Here is a 23,027-nt window from a genome sequence, read left to right on the forward strand (position 1 = left end):
CAAGCCCTAACTGGTGCTCATGGCCTTGACTGCTACATACGAATTTATGTGATAATTTTATGTCTTATTTTAACTTGCTGATTTTGCCCTGAATAGTGCAAGACCTCCCTTGGAAAGCTCAGGAGTGCCATACCAGAGGAACACATTAATATTCCACTGTTTTAAACAGGCGCACAGATTCGACGTCAGATGTGGCAGTGAAGACGGCTGCTTGCAACATGCACAGCCCTTTGAGCAGGACTTTGGGTCCTGGCTTCCCTCCGGATCGGTCTCCTGGTGATCCGCTCCATGGGCGGCAGGAGGTGTTGGCTCACTCACATGGGTTCCTGCCGCTCCCACGGGAGACCAGGTTAAGTTCTAGGCATTTATAACTTCCTGTGCTGTGGCCATAGGTAATTAATCTGGTAATTATTCTGAGCTTAATCTTCATAAAACAAAAGTCACTTTTTAGTCTTAGAGATCAGTATAAGTTTATTCTTGAATATGTATTTATCTTAATTTAAAAGGCAGAGTTAAGAGAGAGAGCTTCTATCTCCTGGCTCACTTCCCAGCTGGCAGCCACAGCCACAGGGCCAGGTCGGGCTGAAGTCAGGAGCCTAGAATCTCATGTAGGTCTCCCACATGGGTGGCATTCTCTGCTGCTTTCCTAGGCATCCTAGCAGGGAGCTGGATCAGAAAAGGAGCAGGCAGGTCCACCAGCCCAGCCTCAATCCGTACCTTAAGTGAAACAATTAGAGCAGAGTTCTGTGCACTGTAGTTTCAGTGAGTTTAAACTGAAGACTCTGCAAGTTAATCAAAGCTAGCTCGAGAATGACCCACACCACTGAGCCATCATTATCATGATCACAGGAGTGCTCCCAGAGCCAGGCAAGGAAGGGCTCATTAAATCCTGCACGCTGGGCCGTAAAACCGTAGAAGGCAAACTACTAGTGTGTAATTCTCATTTATACGTATTAATGTGGAAGGCAGAGAAACAGAGATTAGTCTTCTACCCCCACATTACTATTCACTCCCCACATGCTCGCGCTAGCCAGGGTGCCACAGCCCCAAGTGCCCGAGCTGCTGCTTGCCAGGGTGTGCGACAGCAGGAAGCTGGAATCAGAGGCAGGACCAGGACCAGGACCCAAACCAGGCACTCTGATAGGAAACATCACAGTGGTTAGCTGAGCTTACTATGCTGCAACACCCACCCTTCCGGCTTCTTGTAAAACCACAAAGATGGCAATGACTCCAGCTGCAGACCAGCTTGACCACAGGACTACCCGCACTAGGAACGCCAGTTAGCGGCGCTGGGAGGAGGGGCCCTGCAGAGGCCTGACACCTCGTCTCCCCGTCCTCTGGCCTCAGTCTTTTATCTGCCTGTTTCCGTGTGTATTTTTGTGTTTATAATAATATATTTATATACATACACAATTCTAAAATGTCAAAACAAATTCAGATTTTCTTCGGATGATTTTTTAAATGTTCATTATCTTAAAATTCAGTATATTAACTGCCACTGTTGTATGTAACAGAGTTAATAAACATGGTATTTTAATGGTGAGTATATGGAAAAGAGTGTTGTTTAAGAAATCAGATTTTAGGGGCAGGCACATGGAGCAGCAGCACATTGGGCCCTATCTGCGGCCTCAGCATCCTGTACCAGTGCCTCTTTGTGTCCCAAGCACTCGGGCCCCAGCGCCCACGTGGGAGACCTGGAAGAAGCTGCTGGCTTCAGCCTGGCCAAGCCCAAACCATTGTGGCCATTTGAGAGTAAACCAATAAGTGAAAGATCTGTCTCTAATTTCCTTCTCTCTATCGCTGGCTTTCAAATAAGTAAACCTTTTTAAAAATCAGATTTTAGAACCAGAATATCTCCCTCTCGAAAGGTACGTAGCTAAATATTATAAAATGATAAAGGAATTTAAGATGTCCCCATATTACATAAAATACAACTGGGGCAGGCACTTAGAATGGTGCTGAAGACATCCATATCGCACAGTGGGGGATCTGGGCTTCATTCCCAGCACGTGCTCCAATCCCCGCTTCCTGCCATCGCCCACTTGGGGAGGAGTGAGGATGTCTCATGGAACAGGACTGCGGTCACACGTGGAATAACTGGATGCGCTCCTAGCCTTGACCGCAGCCCCAGCCCAGTCACTGCAGATGGAAACTGTCTCTCAGATAAGATCACACACACACATAATTTTAAAACTACCAAAAGCTTATCTTACTTGTAGAAACCACTAGACTGAGAAATTACTAGCAACAAAAACCATGTCACACATTCCTTGAATTAAGTTTAACCAAGCCGCATTCATGTCTGTGTGAAATGAGACAAAAGTGACCATTCATATTAACTCAGCAATACCACATTCTATCATCAATTACTATATCATAACCACTAAATCTGTGAATCATTTAATGGATAATTACTGCCGACAGAAACTAGATTGTGAACCTCAAACTAGAAGGACCAATGCAAAATAAAGCTGGGGGAGGAGGGTAAGTAGTGAATGGCATGCTTGGGCATTTCAAACTCTGAATGCATGAGCCATCTGGTGACTGTGGGCACGCGCTCCTCTGCACCTGTGGAGGCACCAAGCACGAAGCAGGAGTCCAGAAAGCAGGAAGCTGCTTAGAAGGATCTTGAAACATCACATGCTTCTGGAAGGAATGCCAGCAGGGGAGCTCTGCGACCATGGCAAAAGATGAGGGAGACAGATGTGACCGAGGTGGCTGACAGAAGGACAGCAGGCACACAGGAGCTCTCGCCAGGGGAGGAGTTTCCTCTGACATTAGAGAAAAATCCAGGACGTGGTGGAGAAAGACCCCCAAGTTACCAAAGCCACCTTACCTCAGTCACAAAGGATACCAGGGACCAAAAGCAGACTGAACAGAAGGCACCCCGTCAAGGATTCCCACAGAGAAACCAGTGAGTACCTCCAGCTGTCTACGTAAACGTACTGAGCACAACTACCCTTTGTAAGGGAGAACACGGTGAGGCAGAAGGAAGAGACTGTTATCATTCACCTTTTACTTTCACTAATTTATCTTCATTCTATTTGAAAGGGAAAGACAGAGAGAGAGGGAGAGAGAGAGAGAGAAACCATCTACCCACTGGTTCTCTCCCGACATACCTGCAACAGCAAGGGACGGTCAGGCCAAGATCCTGAGGATGGAAGTCAGTGCGGGTCTCCTACACGTGTGGCGGAGACCCCACACCTGCTGCCTCCCAAACTGTACATTAGCAGGAAGCTGGATCAAAAGCAGGCGAGTTGGGACCAGGTACTTAGATATGGTGCATGAACAAACCAAAGAGCAGCTTCAGGCTGTCCCCAGGGCCCACCCCAAGAGGCTTGACTTACTTTCTCAAGTGTCTGGTAGTGTTTTTAGATGCAGGATTGCTAGCTAGAGGTAAGATTACAAGATTTCTACTTAAGGCATCACCACAGAGTGAACAGTGGTCAAGAAAGTTTTCTATAACCATGTGGCCAGTGCTTCTATGCCACCTGCAGATCAAGAAATTGCCACCAACTCTTGGTCACCAGGGTCAAGAAGGACAAGGAGGGCCTTTCGTCTGATAAAGAAATTAGCTCTGCCTTGAAGCAGACACTGTTGGTGGCAGGAGAAGAGCAAGAGGCCACAGGCATGCAAAATTAGAGCCCAGAGAAAGCTGGCTGGGCATGTCATTGCCGCTGTGTTCTGAGATCAGGTGACCTCGCTGCAGCTCACATCACCCCAAGGACCAGCAGAGCCCCACAATCGTTAGAGAAGCTTTTCCACCATGCAAACAAAAGCAGAAAAGCCACACTTTCCTCAGTATTCAATAGACGCATTCTTAACGTACAATTAGGTGTCGATTTCAGTAGATGGAGATCATACAGAAGGATAAGCTGAATGTTTTGTACAATTATAAAATAGAAATGTAAGCTCATTCCTCTTCGGCTTCAAGTCCCTCACTAGAACCACTGCTACACACAAAATAGCTGCCGCTGGCCCAGCGTTCCCAGCACACACACACACACACACTTCATGCTGCTGCATCGTGTCACCCCTGCCCGTCTGGAATGAGCATCCCACACTCCTTCAGCAATTACTCCTCAAAAGAAGGAGGGCAAACACGCTTCCTGCAGGATACCCTTCCTGCAATACTGCTTTACACTACCATCCTTTCTCCAAAAGGCAGAGAGCTACACAACTCAATGAGCACATCTCTGGTAGCTCAATGTCCTGTTACAGTCAGCAGCTGCCAAGACCACAGTGCCTCGCGCGGCCTCAGGGCTCAGCTTCAGATTCTGGTCTTGCCAATACATGCCCCGGGAGGCAGCAGGGGATGTGTTCCTGCCTCGCCCTGAAGAATTTTACATTTTTGTAATAATGAAGGAATCTAAGCAGCTAGACAGATCAGAAGCAAAGTAGCTGGCTCTTAAACCAGGCACTCTAATATGCCCCAAATTGTTAATTAACAACCGCACCAATCCATACCCCACACTTCAAAATTGTCAAACTTCATTTTCTCCCCCAACCTCACATGCACTAAGAATAAGATACCACTTCAACAGCACATCAAATAAAGCTATCTTTGCATCTGGACTTAATTAAATGCTATGTACCAATAAACTGTACAAGCACATAAGTGCCATGCACGCTAATGTTTTCCCTGTTGTGGTTAGAAATTTGGATTGCATCAAGGGCCAAGGAGCATCAGGAGTCCATGGTAACAGCCCGCTCCTGTCACACTCCTGCCAGACTTCAGGCACTGTGACAGAATCTGTTAACCCACACCCCCAGGACCTAACTCATTTGCCCAACATAACTTGCAAGCATCTGAATGTGTATAAAATGCCCCCAAATCCTTCTTACGTTATGATCTAAAGCAGTCAGATTAGAGTGCAGCAAATAATGCACGTAATGATGAAGCGACAGGTGGAGTCTGTTGTAAAAACATTTTCAAAGGTTCATCAGCAGGGCCCTGTATCGTGGCACCGCAGCTTCAGCTACAGTTTTCCTTCTCAGACAGGCACTGGTTTGAGTCTCAGCTGCCGAGCTTCCGATGTGGCTCCCTGCTTATGCACCCTGGAAGGCAGCAGCAGATGACCAAGTCCCTGGGTGCCTGCCACGCGGTGTGGGAGTGCCAGGTAGAGTTCCTGGCTCCTGGTGTTGGCCAAGACCCAGCTGCTGTGGTCATTTGGGAAGAGAACTAGCAAATGGTTCAATGTCTTTCACTCTGTTATTTTTCAAATAAACAACAACAAAAAAAATCTTTCCTAAAAACATAAACAGCACGGCAACTGACAAGTAAGGAGAACGGGTACAGCTCTGTCTTGAACTCTCCTTCCCACCACCTATGTGAAAATTTTCTAAATGTTTAAGGGAGCATTTCTGTCCTTCAGTAAACCCAGTCTTGAAAATTGCTTGTCTTAAATTCTTAAGTTTCCAAACATTACCTCAGAAGCAAAATATTGCAGTTGTAACAGATTACATAAGAAAAATAATGGCTAACATAACACAAACATAAAAGTTAGCCAATTCTATAATACTTTTCTCCAGTGCATATTTGGTAACTTTTTTCCAAAAAAGGCCAATAATTTTGTTATGTCTTCCCAAAGTCATTCTTCCAAAAAAGTGATACTAAAAGACCCCAAGCCCCTTCTGTCTGCTGGCAAGGGAAGGATGGCATCATGGGGCTCCAGTCCAGACCAAGGCACCGGCAACCGCTAAGCCACCGCTCCGTGAATTCACTATCCAGGAATGGCTGATGCCACTCACAGCAGATTTCTGGACTCCCCACCGGCTTTTGAAACAGTTGCCTCATTCCCTGGAAACACAGCAGCGCTGTTTCACCTGTTTGCTGCAGCTCAGCCTCGGCCTGCCTACCCGATCCCAAGCAGGCCCAACACATGTTCTGCTTTGCCATTGTGGGTCACAGTCACATCACCTGCATCCAGTTCACTGTCCTTCTCTCCCAGCTCACCTTCACGTGCCAGCCTGGCCTGCATTTCCAACAGCATGCAGTTCAAACTCCTTTGAGCATTATTCCAATCCTGCTGGTGACCTTAAACTTCTAGCCTACCTGCTTTAGATCATGTTGCCCCCTGGGTCCAAGGCATGCTCCCTTTCAATTCTACTAGCATCTCATCTTCTAAAATGCTTCCTTTAACTACAAATAACATTAGCAACCTCTGATTCATGTAGTATTGTATCTTTAAGACATGTACCACTTGCCGTCACATGTACTACCTTCAAACACATCTCCCACGGGAGCACCAGGCATGCTTTGGTAGCTCTGGCAGTGACCAAGGCAGAAAAGCCAAAGATATTAGTTGAATTCAACAATTTCATGAAACAGACTACAGTAGTGTTTCTCCATCAGCAACATCAGTACCATCTGGGAAAGCTCTAGAAATGTGCTGCATTGTGGCCCAGGGCGTTAGGCGGCTGCTCGTGACACTGGCATTCCATGTTAGGCCACTGGTTCGAGGCCCAGCTGCTCTACTTCCAAAAGCTCTAGAAATGCACATTTTGGGGGCCCAAACCCAGATCACTGAATCAAACTGTGGAGTGAGGCATAGCTTTTTGTACTTCCACAAACCTTCCAGGGGTAAATATCTGACCTAGTGGTTGGTTAGAAGATCCATATCCTGGATGTGATGGCTTAGTGGCTCATCCCCGCCTCGCATTCATCGAGATCCCATATGGGCACCCGTTCTAATCCCAGCAGCTCCACTTCCCATCTAGCTCCCTGCTTGTGGCCCAGGAGAGCAGTCGAGGACGGCCCAAAGCCTTGGGACCCTGCACCCACGTGGGAGACCTAAAAGAAACTCAAACTCCTGGCTCCTGGCTTCAGATTGGCTCAGCCGTGGCCATTACAGCCATTTAGGGAGTGAACCAGTGGATGAAACTCTACCTCTGCCTTTCATATTAAAATACATTTTTTTTTTTGAAACTTAAAACAAAAATCCTGGGGCATAAAAAGGTAGTTTAGGAGTGAGAGTATACTCAGTTGTCAGTCTGAAGCAGCACTCAGAATGGGGAGTCTGAAGGAGGCACTGGCCTTTTAGTCACATTTCCTTTAAATGTATTAGTGACTAGACTGAGACTAATGTCCTTTCATAAAATCGTCCATTCCTCATGTTAATATTTCCATCAGATGATGATTAAAAAGAGAGGCTTCTACTCACTGTTATACACATCCATGGAAAATTTCAAGAAGCCTGAACAAATACCTCTTGAGGCATAAAGGCTCACCCCGTACTATCAGATCACAGGAAACCAGGCAGCTCCAAAGGAGGTTTCAAATGTTCGAGGAAATTTTGAAATGGATTTTGAAATGGATTTTGAATGGATTTTGAAATCCATTCAGCTTCTCCATAATGCACACCTGCCATGAACCTTTTGAAGACACTTTATACGTATCAATGTTAAAACATTTTTTTGGCACCAAAATCAACTTGTAATCCTACTGCCACAAACTTTTCCGAGTCCCCTCATATTCTGCAGGAGTTCGTTGGTGCTCTCACTGTGTCTGGGCCCCAGGGGGAACATGCAGCCCACGTGGTCCTGACAGCAGTGACCACGTCAGAGCGCGCACACACGCAGGCAAGAAGCCTGTGCTGAAAAATCAAGAGAATGGAGAAAACTCAAAACCAGAAACCAAAATTGCAGGCAATATCCTCATGGCAACATGCAACTCTGACTCATTCACACAGTCCACAACAATGACTCATTTGGGTGCCTGTGTCCCACTGTCCCCACTGGTAAGCCGCCCACAAGTAAACACGTTGGTGAGGCTACCCAGTGCAGGCGAAACAGGAGCAGGTTATACCGTGATGGCAAGAGCCTACAGAGAATGCCCAGGTAAATATTTCCACATTTTTGGCTTCCTGACTTTTAAAATTCAAAAGAAAAAGACCACGGTACCCAATCAAACTATATTCCACAATAGAACCGGGATGTAAAGCCACAGCTATGTACCAATATTATACAGTTCTGAAACTGGCAGCAACTGACTCATTCTGGAAACACTGGTAGAAATCATATTTTTTCTAGGAAAATATAAAATCCTCCTAAAATGTTATTTCTACATTTGATTTTTTTCCTTTCTTCCTTCTGAAGAACTCTGAAGTTTAATAAGGAATACTGTCATTAAAGACCATTATTTTTAGTTGCTTTTTCTATACTCATACAGGACTTTGACGTGGACAACTGCAGGTAGATCAATGTGGAAAATTGACAGGCTGATGAATAAAAAGCCTACGTACACTTACACCGCAAGTGCACGCTAAGCTCCCACCTGCAATGCCTGCATCCCAAACAGGCACCAGGTTCAAGTCCTGGCCATGCCACTTCCACTCCAGTTCCCAACTAGTGTGCCTAGGAAAGCAGCAAAGGATGGCCCAAATTCTACCATGGGAGACCCAGAGGAAGTTCCTGACTCCTGAATTTGTCTGGCCCAGTCTGGGACATTATAGTCATTTGGGGAGTGAACCAGTAGGTGGAAGATCTCTTTCTCTCTGTGTAGTTATGCCTGTTAAATATATATATATAATTTCATTAAAACAGGTTAAAAAAAAAAGCAAGAACAAATCACATCTAATGTTAATTCAGATCGCAATAGAAACACTGGCTGCTCTCTCCCTCCTGTGGAAGGGCGGCTCGCCTTCCACACAAGCAGATATTTAACAACTCACCTGCCTTCCTTAACTTTCTGCGGATTCCCTCGACATATGTAGTTTTCGATGTAGCCATGACTGCAGTTGATCTGTGACCAATCAGGGTCACAAACATCCAAGAAGTGAGGCCGCAGCCTGCCTATCGAATACTTGGCAATGTCAGTCAGGGACTGACTAGCAGCTGCGCCAAACAAAAATGTTCCAATGGCTTTGTAAATAGTGGCTATGTAGTTATTCCTGATGAAGGAATTTGAATGCAAAAGGTTAAAGTAAACAGACAGGGTTTCTCCAAGAATCATCTGAAAAAGAAACAGAACAGTAACATGTTAATTTTAGCAAGCAAGCACCTACCAAACAGCAAAACAGTGCGTCACAATAACAGCTTTGTTTTAAACCCAGCCCCACCTTCCCTTGTTACAAGTGGCACATTAACCTAGGAGATCTAACTCGAACCCACAGCTGAAGGTGTCAGGTCAGCTGTGCGCACGGTTCACACAGCCCCCAGCGCTGAGACAAGCAGACCTTATTTCTTGTCCTATATTCAAACACCCAACACGACCAAACCCATGGCATGGTCTAAGGAGGCAAACTTCCCCAATCAGAATCTCTCTCAATCCAAGCCTGTGTCTCTATTTCTCTCAAGCATTTCTTTGAATAAAAGATTTTCATAATACTAAAAAGGATAAAACAACTTGAGAAAATTTAAATATATATATAAAACACAAAAGCCAAGCACTGACAGTGGCGCTGGAGAGCACCTGCTTTGGCCGGTAAGAGTGCAGCATCTGGGAGACTCCGTGCCACACTCCCGGGACGAGCCCGCCCTGAAGGCCCGACACATGCTTGGCACTGCCAAGGCAACACTGCCAACACCTCCCTCTTTTTCACTGACCTTTGTGAAACTTACTCCAAGCCTTCCCATAAACTATTTCACGCACTGGCCCCAGTAGTGTCTGTGTGCAGCAGGGGAACAAATCAGTGTGTAAACAGCCTCCTATATGTGGGGCAGGTTCATGAACCAGTATCCTGAGACACAGAATACTGAATGGCAACATTATAAACTGCATCATGTGCTGGGCAGGCTTTGTGGCGCAGCATGTTAAGCCCACAGCCCACACTGCAGTGTCAGTTCAAACAGCAGCTATCACGTTTCGCATACAGCTTTCAGCTAACGCCCCTTGGGAGGCAGCGGATGCTAGCCCAAGCGGGTGGCCTCCTGCCTCCCATCCGGACACCTGCATGTTGTGGGGATAGAGGACATGAACCAGTGGGTGCAAGTTCTCTGCCATTCAATAGATGAAAGTATTTTTTTTAATAACAATTTAAAAAGATTAGGACACACTCTTCGGTTACCCAAAACCTAAACACTGATTTAGAGCACAGCATGGGGCAGCAGGGAGAGAGAATGAACAAGTTTCACCTGAGAACTGGGTTCCCTGCTCATCTTACACAATTTCATAGTGTTCAGGCCAACACTTCCACTAAGTAAGGATCAACTCTCTTCATTCGGGCAAGCCTTGTCATAAGTGAAATATGTGGTTGCCTTCTAAATGGAATTTCTTTCCTGGTACATGGAATGGCTCTGAGAATTCCATAAACAGAATATTATACAATCACGGAGACTAAGACTCTGAACTCTGCAAAAGCAAGGAGGATTTGTTTGGAACACAGGTAGCACTGCAGGCATATGCCACGGGCAGGCGGTCTCCAGCTGAAGATGCTGCCTCCTGGGTGGAAAACAAGCTCCCTGAAACAGCCTGCCGAAGAGGCGACACTCACTGTGGTCCTTAACGCGAGTGAGCGCATCAGACCCTCTTCCCATGAGTCACAGAAGAGGAAAACCTTCTACTCGGGGTCACTGCTCAAATGCCTCCGGCCGTCCTTCATTACAGTATTTCTCTCTCAATCTCTCCCCTCCTCCTTTGGCCATTACAGGGTCCCAATAACTACTGACAAGGATGTCCTTTCAACATTTAATCATGGCACTGATCTTTGATAGGTAAAAGCAATGCAGTGTATTATTTTAGCAGCTGAAATGTACACATCTCAGCTGTCTGCTCTTCTTAAGTGCTCAACTAATTTTAGAAGCTGCTGTTAGATCAACTTATCCTTTTTTTTTTTTTTTTTTTGGAAAGCCAGAAATATAGAGGAAGATCTTCCATCCGACGATTCACTTCCCAAGTGACCACAACGGCCATAGCCGAGCCAATCCAAAGCCAGGAGCCCAGAGCTTACTCCAGGTCTCCCATATGGGTGCAGGGTCCCAAGGCTTTGGGCCGTCCTCGACTGCTTTCCCAGGCCACAAGCAAGGAGCTGGATGGGAAGCAGGGCCACCGGGACATGAAACAGTGCCCATATGAGGATCCCAGGTGTGCAAGGTGGGGACTTTAGCCACTAGGCTAGCATACCGGGCCCTCAGCTTATCTTTAAAAATATATATATTTATTTGAGAAGCAGAGTTACAAAGAGAAGGAGAGGCATGGAGAGAGATCTTTCATGTGGGAGACCTGGAAGAGGCTTCTGGCTCACAATTTCAGATCATTTCAGCTCTGGTCCTCCCTGGAGAAGAGCACCAGTGGAGGAAAGAGATTCTCTCTCCTCTCTGTACATCTGCCTTTCAAATAAAAATAAGTCTTAAGAAGCAAAAGAGATGATTTTCTATGCCTTGACACTGTCCCTACAATATTGTGTCTTTCAGAGCCTGCCTTCACAGGAGAACAATCTAAGATCCCTGGCATCTTCTCACGTCTGCCACTCCATCCTGAGCATCCCTAACTGCCTCCGTTCTCTTAATTCCTCTTTCTTCAAGTCACATTCTCATGAACCCTTGTTTATACTAATTTCACAAGTAGCATTCAACTGCACTAACATTTCTTCCTTACTCTGAAACGTTCTCGTTTTTTAAGAAACTATAGGAGACTACTTCAGAAAGATTCACAGACAATGGAATCAAAGATAAATTCATTCTGGGGGCTGGCACTGTGGCATAGTGGATAATACCACTGCTGGGGCCAGTCTGATCCAGTTCTGATCCAACTCCCTGCTAGTGGCCTGGGAAGGGTTTGTGCGCATCACACACATGGGAAACCTGACCCTCCTGGCTTCAACCTGGCCCGGTGCTGGCCATCAGGGACGTCGGAGTAACTCTGCACATGGAAAATTGCTGTCTCCCCTAGCAGCCCACCTCTGGCCCTCTGTAACTGTGAAAATAAATCTTGAAAAAGAAAAAAGATAACTTCATCCTATTTCCAAAAGTATTAGAATCTGTGTATACTTCTTTCATAATATACATTTCTATGAACTTTTTAAAAGATAATTATACATAAGAATTTTTAATTTTTTCAATACAATTCAATAATCCAATTTATCCACAAACTTTCTGAAATATCCTTATATTAACCCTACTTCTCTCAGATTCACTCACTTATATATTTGTGGTTCATTTGCAAGGTTTGGTGTGAAATCTGAGCCCATGATTCTCTTGGAGAAATGGCTTACTTCCTATTTAATCAATCACATACTCCAAGGCCTGCCTGAAAGCCGAGTTAATGAATAACCTGAAATGACTTTAGGACACAGAACCTCCGACAGGAGCAGAGCTGTCCATTAACAGTGCTGACATAAAAACAGTATTACAGCATCTTTAAACAGGCTGTTCCTTTTAAATTCATATTCATATTAGTGTGCCTGCTGTTTTATTCAATGTAAAGATAATTTCAACATGCAGGTTACGTTGAAATGGTGAGCACTATGAGTTGATGACATACAACGCATGAATTCTGTTGAAGCTTTCGTAAGCCCTATGTGCCATGCAGGCTGCACGTACCCGAAGGGCATCGAGCAGGCACCAGTCGGGCTCTGGCTCTGTGTGCAGCGCACTTTCTGCTGCTTAGCTCATGCAGCATTTTTTTTTTTTAACTGAGTCACAAACATAGAAGGAAAACAAGGGTTATTTTTAGAAATCTTTGGATATTTGACTTTTTCTGAAATCCATCACTACTTGCAACTATGAATTCTACTGGAAACTATCTGTCATAATCAACAGTCTCTTAAAAACACATATACTTAAAGCAAAGACTGGCATGGTGGCTCAATGGGCTAATGTCCCACCCACAAGTGCTGGCATCCAATAAGGAAGTCAGTTCATGTCCCAGATGCTCCACTTCTGATTCAACTCTGCTTATGGCCTAGGAATGCAGCGAGGGAGGCCTCAAGTCTTTGGGATCCTGGATACCAGAAACCAGGAAGAAACTCCTGGCTCCTGGCTTTGGATCAGCTCTGCTTCGACCATTGCAACCCTCTGAGTGAACAAGTGGATGGAAGCTCTCTGCCTATCCTTCTCTCTGTAATTTTGTCTTTCAAATAAAAATGAAATACATTTTTTAAATTATTTGTTTATTTTTTATTACAAAGTCAGATATACAGAGAGGAGGAGAGAGAGAGAGGAAGATCTTCCATCTGATGATTCACTCCCTAAGTGACTGCAATGGCCAGTGCTATGCCGATCCGAAGCCAGGGAGCCAGTAGCTTCTTCCAGGTCTCTCATGTGGGTATAGGGTCCCAAAGCTGTGGGCTGTCCTCAACTGCTTTCCCAGGCCACAAGCAGGGAGACTGATGGGAAGTGGAGCTGCCAGGATTAGAAACAGTGACCGTATGGGATCCCAGCACACTCAAGGTGAGGACCTTAGCCACTAGACCATGCCGCCAGGCCAAAAATGAAGTAATTTTTTTTAAAAAAAAACCTCAGCATAAATACTTGTCAAGATTAAAGGAATATGTGGTTTATTTTTTAAATATGTATGCTTTTATCTGAAAGGCAGATTTACAGAGAGAAGGAGATACAGAGATAAAGATCCTACATTCACTGGTTCACTCCCCCAATGGCTGCAGGACCAGAGCCGAGTCAATCTGAAAGCGGGGGCCAGGAGCTTTTTTGGGTCTCCCATGTGGGTGCAGGGTCTCAAGGCCTTGGGCCATGCTCTACTGCTTTTCCAGGCCACAAGCAGGGAGCTAGATGGGAAACAGGGCAAGCAAGACACAAACCAGTGCCCATATGGGAGCCTGGCACCACAGAGTAATTAACCTGTAACACCACCGTGCCAGGCCCAAATCTGATTTATAAAATGCTGCCATTCTATAGGAGTCATCAAATGTCACTCATAATTACTCCATTTTTTTTTCATTCACATGAATACACAGTATCATTCATCACCCAAGACATACCAGGCTCCCTGCCACACAGTGAGAACAATCAAGGTACCTGCTCTGCTATCACTGGCTGAGTCTTATGAAATACTTACATAAAACAGATACGTCGGCTCCACAGCCGATACAGCTCCTTGCCAATGATGCACCTGGGAGGCAGGCAGACGATGGCATGAGCACTTGCGCCCCTGAATCCCACATGGAGAGTTCAGGGCTCCTGGCTTTGGCTTGACCAAGTCTTGGCCACTGAAGCCATGTGGAGTGTTGGAGAGTTAACCAATGGGTGAAATATCCCAAAATATACATTTTCTCTTGCTCTGTCACTCACTCACTGTACTCTTCAAATAAATAAATCTCTTAAAAGTAAAAGTACCGGGCCCGGCGCGGTGGCACAAGTGGTTAAGGTCCTCGCCTTGCACGCCCAGGATCCCATATGGGCGCCGGTTCTATCCCAGCAGCCCCGCTTCCCTTCCAGCTCCCTGCCTGTGGCCCGGGAAAGCAGTTGAGGACAGCCCAAAGCTTTGGGACCCTGCATCTGCGTGGGAGACCTGGAAGAGGCTCCTGGCTTCGGACCGGCATAGCATCGGCCGTTGCGGCTCACTTGGGGAGTGAAACATCGGACAGAAGATCTTCCTCTCTGTCTCTCCTCTCTGTATATCCGCCTTTCTAATAAAAAATAATAATAATAAATAAATCTTTAAAAAAAAAAAGTAAAAGTACCACGGGATCCCATATGGGTACCAATTCTAATCCCAACTGCCCCACTTCCCATCCAGCTCCATGCTTGTGGCCCGGGAGGGCAGTCGAGGATAGCCCAGAGCCTTGGAACCCTGCACCGTGTGGGAGATCCAGAGGAGGCTTCTGGCTCCTGGCTTCAGATCAGTGCAGCTCTGAACATTGCAGCTCCTTGGGGAGTGAACCAGCAGACAGAAGCGCATGCTCGCTCGCTTGCTCTCTTTCCTTTTCTCTATAAATCTGCTTTTCCAATACAAATAGATCTTTACCCCAAAAAAAGTAAAAGCAAAAGCAACCAGGACAAAGCATTTGATAGTAACTTAAAAATCTGTGAAAATGTATATAATGAGAACACCATGCAAGGATTTTTTTTTTAATCTGTGTACCAAAATGAACTTATCTTTTCAATCCATTTTTCCACAAACTTTTCGAAGTATCCTCAGACACACTGTTATTTTGGTCTGTTTTCTGCATAGTACCATAATTTCTTCCCTAACATAAATTTGCTTGTAAATGTATAAATCACAGTTTAAAAAAAACTAGTAAATCAAAAGATTTTAGGTATTTCCAAGATGAGCAATTATAAATATAATCTGGTCACTAAAATCTCTAATCATCTTTGTGAAAAAGATTTCTTGAATTTTTTGAAAGACAGAGTTTCAGAGTGAAAGAGGCTGGGAGAGACAGATCTTGCATCTGTTGGTTCACTCTCCAAACAGCCACAAGGGCCAGGGCTGAGCCCGGCTGCAGCTAGGAGCTTCTTCCAAGGTCTCCCATGTGTTTATAGCAGCCCAAGCAACTGGTTCTTCCTCCACTGTTTTTTTCCAAGCACATTAGCAGGTAGCTGGATCAGAAGTGGAGCACCTGAGACTCGAACCATCATCCACATGGCTCACTGGCATGGCAGATGGTGGTATTACTTGTTATGCTACAGCACCTGGTGCCTCCTCTAAGCATTTCTAGCTGAAATACTACAAGAGTTAGAACCCTGTCTTGCCTTCAGCACCAATACAAGTTCACTTCATATTCACTGTGACTTATATAGGGAATTTTACTTTTTCTCTCATTAATGACATTACCTAAAAAATCTTTAAACATGGACTGAATGAAGCCTTAACAGTAATTAGGAAATTCTCTTTGCTAGAACCCAGTGACTAAACAGATTAGGCACACATACAGATATAACAAATTACAAAACAATATCTGTATAAAGTAAGCTAGAAACACACTGAAGACATAATATTTAACTAGTGGCTATACAATTATTGAAGCAACAAGTAAGTGCTCTAAAAATCAGTGACTTGGGGGAAAAAGACCAATTTACCTATATTTGGTAAGGTTGTCCTGATCATATAATTTGTTATTCTTTGAACCTCAGAATAATGGAGGCTATCTTAATGATATAAATGTACAATTAAATATTCTGAAACCACATTGTTTGAGGGTTGTACTGTTACATTTAATCATAACATAAAACAAAAGTTTATAAACTTGGAAAAGCAAATTTAACTTACAACGATAATACTGAATGGAATGATTATTCCACCTAATAAGGTATAAGATATGGTGTCTTCTTTGTAAGGATACATGATGGACTCATCATTACAGAATAATCCTCGCTGGAAAGGGGTATGCCTTGAAGAAAGAATTGCAAAAGGCAATCCAGCTAGCAAAAGGGAATAAACGAAATGAAAACAAACCATTAAAAAAGAAACATCAAAACTATTTAATGGCAATAATTATCCCAGAGACAATGTTTCAAAATGCATTTGTCATGACAATACATGAAAGCCCACAGAGAAAGGAAATGCAGCAATGCATGCAACAGAAGTGAGGGGGGTCACAGCCAAGGGAAAGGACGCCCTTTCCTACAGGAAGCAGCACCTGAAACGACTTGGCAAACAGCATCTTGCTCCCCCTTTTCTGCCCAAAGTTCACGACATGGATTTGGAGGGAAAATTCTCTTCTCATGCTCTTGTCATTTCATCACCAGGTTGTCAACATTGTTTCCAGGCCAGTTTGTCATGGACTTTGCTTCCAAAAGGAAAACATTTCAACATTTCCCCATTTTGTCCCTATTTGGACAGGTCATGGTCACATGGTTAGGCCACCAGCTTCTTAAAATTCTCCCAGACATTTCTGTTCAGTCTTCAGCATGTCTCAAGCTATGAAAGAGCGATTTGAACTTAAACTAAGTTTCTAAGGACAAGCAAGCAAGTGAAGCTTGAAACCACCCCACAGGTGGCTCTCTCCGTTTTCATCATCAATCTTTCCCATAAAGATCATGGTTCACATTTCCCTCCATAACTTTTACTTCAATGTGAACTTCACAAAGTCAGTTCTCCTTTCCTTTGCTGGACCTGGTCTGCTGATTAACACCACAGCACAAGCCAGTACTGCTTTGTAAGACTCAGCTGATCAGAAGCCCTGCACGTGGGAGCTGCTTTCAGAGCGATGACTAGAATTGAAGTCTGCTCCTGACACATGCTCCCTGCAGAAGCACCACAACCGCAAGGGCAGCACACTCACTACTGGGTCAAGTGCCGCCTCTCCATGAAGCAGCAAAACCTAAGGACCATTTATAGTTCTCTAACCCCGCAAAGCCCAGGACTGAATGATAACTCGCATCTCGCCAGGCTGCCACGTTGGACTTAACGACAAATATCAAGTCTGCTTAAATAACGAGGGCCAAAAATAGGGAAGCACATGAAATAGTTCTTTTTTTCTTCAAACATTGAATACAGGAACCAATATTTATTTGTGTTTAGCTAATCTGTCTATAGCTGTCAATGCTTTAAACACTTTAAGATGCTACAAAACTCATAAAGTCACACTTCCAGTAAAAGCTATACTTAAAAAAAAAATTAAACTTTGGGGCAGCACCCTGGCTTACCACGTTAATCCTCTGCCTGCGCTGCAGGAATCCCATATGGGCAATGGTTTGAGTCCCAGCTGCTCCACTTCAATCCACCTCACTCTCACTGGCCTAGGAAAGCAGCTGAGATGCCTCAAGTTCTTGGGCCCCTGCACCCAATGAGAGTGGAAGACGCTCCTGGCTTCGTATCAGCTCAGCTCCAGCCACTGAGAGGATGATTTAGGGAGTGAAACAGGAGATGAAAGATCATTCTGTCTCTCCCTTTCTGTGTCAATCTGTTTCTCAAAATTAAATCCTTAAAAATTTTAAATAAAGCAGACTTTACTAAATGTCCTTATACTGTCCTGGAATCAGAACACCTTTCTGAATCACTGGACTGGTGGCATTCCAAGGAATGAGGTGACAGATCCAGCCTGGGCATACACACCCTGGTGCACACAGCTGCAAAGGCTTCGCAGGAGCACACAGGACATGGTTCACAGAGCCATGGTTCTAGCTGGTGCCTGTCGTCCACGGTAACTCAACACCTAGCCACCCACCAGCCACCAGGTGGTAACCAGACGGGCAAATTCACTTTCTATTTAGAAAGAACCACCACTTCTGTATCTTTAACTGTTAAGAATGGTATACGAAATAATGGTAACTTTCACTGTTCACAAAGCACATTTCTGAATTGGCTGAATTTTCCAATAAGCTTCTTTTTCATAAAAAAAAAAAAACTATTTAGTACAAAAATTAAGTCTAGTGATTAATGTCCAAAACTCATTAGGTTTTATGTTTCTATTCTCTGAGAAAATTCATATTACTGGGCCCCAAACCTACTGAAAAGTGCTACCCACACATATGGCCATGAAGTTAAAGGTTTTCCCCCACTTTGATCACAAAAAGCATGCAGGAAACTATTCTTGAATGAAGGGGTGGGGGTTGTATACATTTTTTAGAATGAGGAAATAAATAAAATCACAGTGAATAAGAAACAGCCCATTTAAAAAAAGTCACTCAAGTGAATTCACCGTACGAAGAATTCTGCTAGGTGCTACCAGGAATGTAAAGCCGAGGAAGGCACAGAACCTGATGACGACAGGGATTAACCAGAGGTACGAGGAACACTGAGGGGCTCCCCGACCGGAAGCTCAGGCGAGGCTTTAAGTAGTGACAATACTGTGACTCTCATGAATCTGAATCTCAGGAGAAATCCGGGACTGAGACAGAAATTGGGAGCTGGAAAAGCTCTCCGAAGCGCAGGGAGCCAAAGCACTGTGCAGGCTGACGGCAACAGCCACATGGCTAAAGGCAGCGGAGGGGGCAGCCCCGGAGGCCACGCAGGTGGCTCCATCCCAGACCACATCGCAAGGAGAGACCCTCTGTGGTGCCCAGGGTCTGCCCAACAGGTTTTCCTTTTTTGTTTTGATTTTTAAACACCTGTTTGAAAATCAGAGTTACAGAGAGAGGGTGAGAGAGTTCCCATCGGCTAGTTTACTTCCCAAATGAATACAACAGAGTTGGGCCAGTCTGCAGCCAGAAGCCAAGAGCTTCATCTGCGTCTCCCATGTGGGTGGCAGGGGTCTGAACACTGTGTCCAGAAGTGAAACAGCCAGATCACAAACCCGTGTCCAGAGGGCATGCAGGTATTGCATACTGTAGCTTTACCCACAACACCACAACACCAGCCCCCTCCTGTAGATGCCTTCTTAGTAAAAGAAGTATTAATAAGGAAATAAAGGCAGAAACCAAAACAGAGGTTGTAGGGAGAAATAGTAAGAAAATAAGCATGAACCCACCACAAATGCACAGTTCTTTTCATAGCATGCGTTGAAGAGGCGACATCACAGAGGACCTTAGAAATACCGTTAAATTGATAATCAGTATTTGCCAACTTTATGTAAGTCCGTGAAATGCAGCACATCACCACCTATGCTCCATGCCATGTCACTTTCACTAATTAGCTTAACCTGAAGACCCCAGAAAGCAAATGGGGTTGGTGAGAGGGGACATCCCCAAACTTGAAATTGTTCACTAATTCACCTAAGGCCCCAGAAGATGAGTTTGTTCAGATTGCTGAGAATTCTGGAATCAGACAAACAAGCCCAGTTTGCCAGCAGCACTGGGCCGTGTGGGAGGAAAGCTGGCCAGAAACGAGGCTGAAGACAAAGCGAGCCTGCAGACAGAGAGGAGGGGACCAGTGTGGCCCCTGGGAGCGCTCACCAGAATGCAGCTTTTGTGCCCAGTGCCAGGAGACCTGGTTTTATTTCCGATCCTGAGGGCTCTGTAAGCTCTTTCAACAGAGTCCAATTGTATTCAAGCTGGTCGGAAAGGGTTTCCACTCCTCATAACCAAGAGAGACATATCTACAACAATCACAATTATATCCCTTCTACAGGAGGTATTTTTACTTTTTGACTACCTTATACATGAAGGAACTTTTTAAAAAATCCTTGGAATTTAAATTAAAAGATAATTATTTTCCGCAAAAGAATTCTGAACCCCACGCATGAGGTGTCTTCACAAGTTAATGCAAAATGCATGTTATGAAAACCATGCACAGATTTCAAACACTGCTTATAGTGAAATAAACGTTTGTCTCAATTCTATTTTTAAAATTTGATTCTTGTAAAGCTATAGTGAGCATTTCCAAACATAAACCACTGTTTTTTTTTCTTTTTTAAGATTTATTATTTTTTTTTAAATTTTTATTGGAAAGGCAGATATACAGAGAGGAGAGACAAAGAGGAAGAGCTTCGTCCAATGATTCACTCCCCAAGTGAGCGCAACGGCCAATGCTATGCTGATCCGAAGCCAGGAGCCTCTTCCGGGTCTCCCACGCGGGTGCAGGGTCCCAAGGCTTTGGGCTGTCCTCGACTGCTTTCCCCGACCACAGGCAGGGAGCTGGATGGGAAGTGGGGCTGCCGGGATTAGAACCGGTGCCCATATGGGATCCCGGGCGTGCAAGGCGAGGACTTTAACCACTTGCGCCACCGCGGGACCAAACCACTGTTTTCATATCTAGTCATTCCCTTAGAGTATATTTTTATGTGGAATTAAAGGATATAAACATCAAGAGCCTTGATAAACTGCTCTGAACAAGGCTGTTATACGCCCCCCTCCCCCGCCACTTTTCCAGCAGCAGTTGTACTCCAAAATAGACATACAAAACTGTAGGTAGATATCTGCTTTTACCTTTGACAATTACATCAGACCACAAAGCAAAAGTAAAAGGGCTCTGTCTTTATCAATTCAAATCAAAAATTTTCTTTTTAAAGGTTACATCTCTGAAACAATCCCTTTCATCTTTTCTCAAAACATCACACCTTTGTCAAACAATGGTGCTCTTAATAGTTCATCTGGCAAATTTATTTCTATTCCTCCTGCACTTAAAAAACCCACAAGTTCACTGAGGCATAGTTTACAGACTATAAACTTCAGTACGTAATTCAATTACATTGGTAAACGTACACAAGTGTCCAATACCGCCACAATCTTATTTTAGAACACATTCAGCGCCCTCAGGATTGCCCTGAGTGCACTTAGATTCCATCACTAGTTCCACTGCCGATCCCAAGGCAATCACCCATCGGCTCTGTGTCCACAGACCAGCCTTGCCTGGCCCTATCAATGGAAACCCACACCGTGTGGGATTCAGCACGTGGCCTTATCATTTCACATAATGTCTGAGGTTTATCCATGCGGCAGCATGCACTTCGTTCCTTGTCACTGCTGGCCAGTGTTTTACTATATTGGTGACTATCTGCCACATTTGGTTTATGCATTCTCCAGTCATTGCACATTTGGAATGCTTCCAGTTTGGGGCTATTATGACTAAAACACTATAAACACATTCATATCATTGTGTGTATACGTCTTCATTTCTAATGGGTAGAAACTACAAGTGTAATTGTGAGGTCCTATGATCAGCTTTTTTTTTTGAAAGGCAGAGAGACAGACATAAACAAAAAGAGATTTTAGATAATCCTTCACCAGATGGCCAAATGCCCATGTCAATAAGCTCCTGGGTCTGGGTCCTATCTTCACTCCCGATTTTAGTGGTGAACTTAAAATGCAGAAGTACAAGGTGACAGCTCACTTAACTGGGTCTCCGCCAGATGTTGTAGACATGTGGAGTGTTAACCGCTGATGAGAGCTCTCAAATAAATAGAAACTGCCAACTGTTATCCAAAAGGTCTGCATCATTTTAATCATCACATCCTGCTATACCATGCTCTTGTGGCTAGTTACAGATACCCCACTTAAAACTAAGATACTGGGCTTGGCATGACGGCTCAGTGGCTAAATCCTCACCTTGCATGCACTGGGATCCCATATGGATGCTGGTTCATGTCCCAGATGCTCCACCTCCCATTCAGCTCCCTGCTTGTAGCCTGGGAAAGCAGTCGAGGATGGCCCAAAGCTTTGGGACCCTGCACCCATGTGGGAGACCTGGAAGAAGCTCCCAGCTCCTGGCTTCACATCAGCTCAGCTCTGGCCTTAGGGGTCACGTGGGAGGTCAACCAGTGGACAGAACATCTTTCTGTCTCTCCTTCTCTTTGCAGCTATGCCTTTCTAATAGTGTGAATAAATCTTTAAAAAATAAATAAATAAAGCTAAGACATTCTGTATGGCAAACTCATAGTCACCTACAAATAAATACAACGTTCTATTTTCAATGGTGAACACATGTAAGGGTCAAGAGAACATATGTAACTCCTCCCACAAATTAACCACCACAAGAATAACTTCCCATCCTTGACCATAAATAAGAACACGATCACACCACATGTTAATTTCTCCTGTACAGACACTCAGGGTTTTAATCAGAAAGATTGGCAAGGTGTCCAGAAAAACTGAGAAACTAGTGTTCAATGCTATTTTCTATATGTGAAGGGAAATTTTCCAATATTAACGAGAATCACACAAAGGCCCCCTTAAAACAATGCTTCAGTTTTCACAATATTGAAGCATGAATTTCTATTTCAGTCCTTTACATTGCTGAACACTATCCCACTGTAAGGGTATATGAGCTAGCAGGTACCCAGGGGACAGCAGCAAGGCCCCCAGGGACCCGGGAACAACAGATGGTGAAGGGAAACACTGTCTCGGGCCAAAGGGCAGCAGGCAGCGGTCAGAGAAGTCCCGACACGGATGTCAGGCACCACTTTAACGTCTGGCCAACCAACAGATTCCAGAGAACACAGAAGAAGGGCATTTGTGAAACATTTCAGCAATCACCATCTCCTCCTAATGTCTGGAAGAGCAGGAAAGGATGCCGGTGAAGGTCTGAGGGCTGAAGAGCAGAGGTTCAGGTTTGACTACAGAATAATGAATCTATTATGTTTGCCATCTGTGCCCTAAGCTAAGTGGACATGTGATGTTTATACATACTTAGTCTGTGTTCTCTATTAGGTCATTTTAAAATCCATTTTTGTTTGCTTACCAATGGGGAAAATTCCAAACAGGAAAGTCAGTTTTAAAAATAATGTTGTCAAAAGAAGTTATCAAGTTCCTAAAATATGAATGACCCTATGGTGATCACTTGGATTTGTCCACAATGCCCAGTTTTTGTA

General features: G+C 44.6%; 1 protein-coding gene across 2 annotated transcripts in view; it reads right to left on the bottom strand.

The window, feature by feature from the left end:
- Positions 1 to 23,027, bottom strand: part of PLPP1 (phospholipid phosphatase 1) — a 75,771-nt gene that overhangs the window by 8,366 nt on the left and 44,378 nt on the right. The window contains exons 2-3 of one of the 2 annotated variants that reach the window (XM_040977543.1): positions 16,109 to 16,260; positions 8,673 to 8,953 (exon numbers count right to left, since the gene is read on the bottom strand). In XM_040977543.1, coding sequence (XP_040833477.1) covers positions 8,673 to 8,953; positions 16,109 to 16,260 — 433 coding nt within the window. The remainder of the gene's footprint in view (positions 1 to 8,672; positions 8,954 to 16,108; positions 16,261 to 23,027) is intronic. The other variant, XM_040977544.1, reaches the window with a different exon arrangement.

Source organism: Ochotona curzoniae, unplaced genomic scaffold (assembly GCF_017591425.1).
Source record: "Ochotona curzoniae isolate NIBS_2020 unplaced genomic scaffold, NIBS_Ocur_1.0 contig_2754, whole genome shotgun sequence".
Taxonomy (NCBI): domain Eukaryota; kingdom Metazoa; phylum Chordata; class Mammalia; order Lagomorpha; family Ochotonidae; genus Ochotona; species Ochotona curzoniae.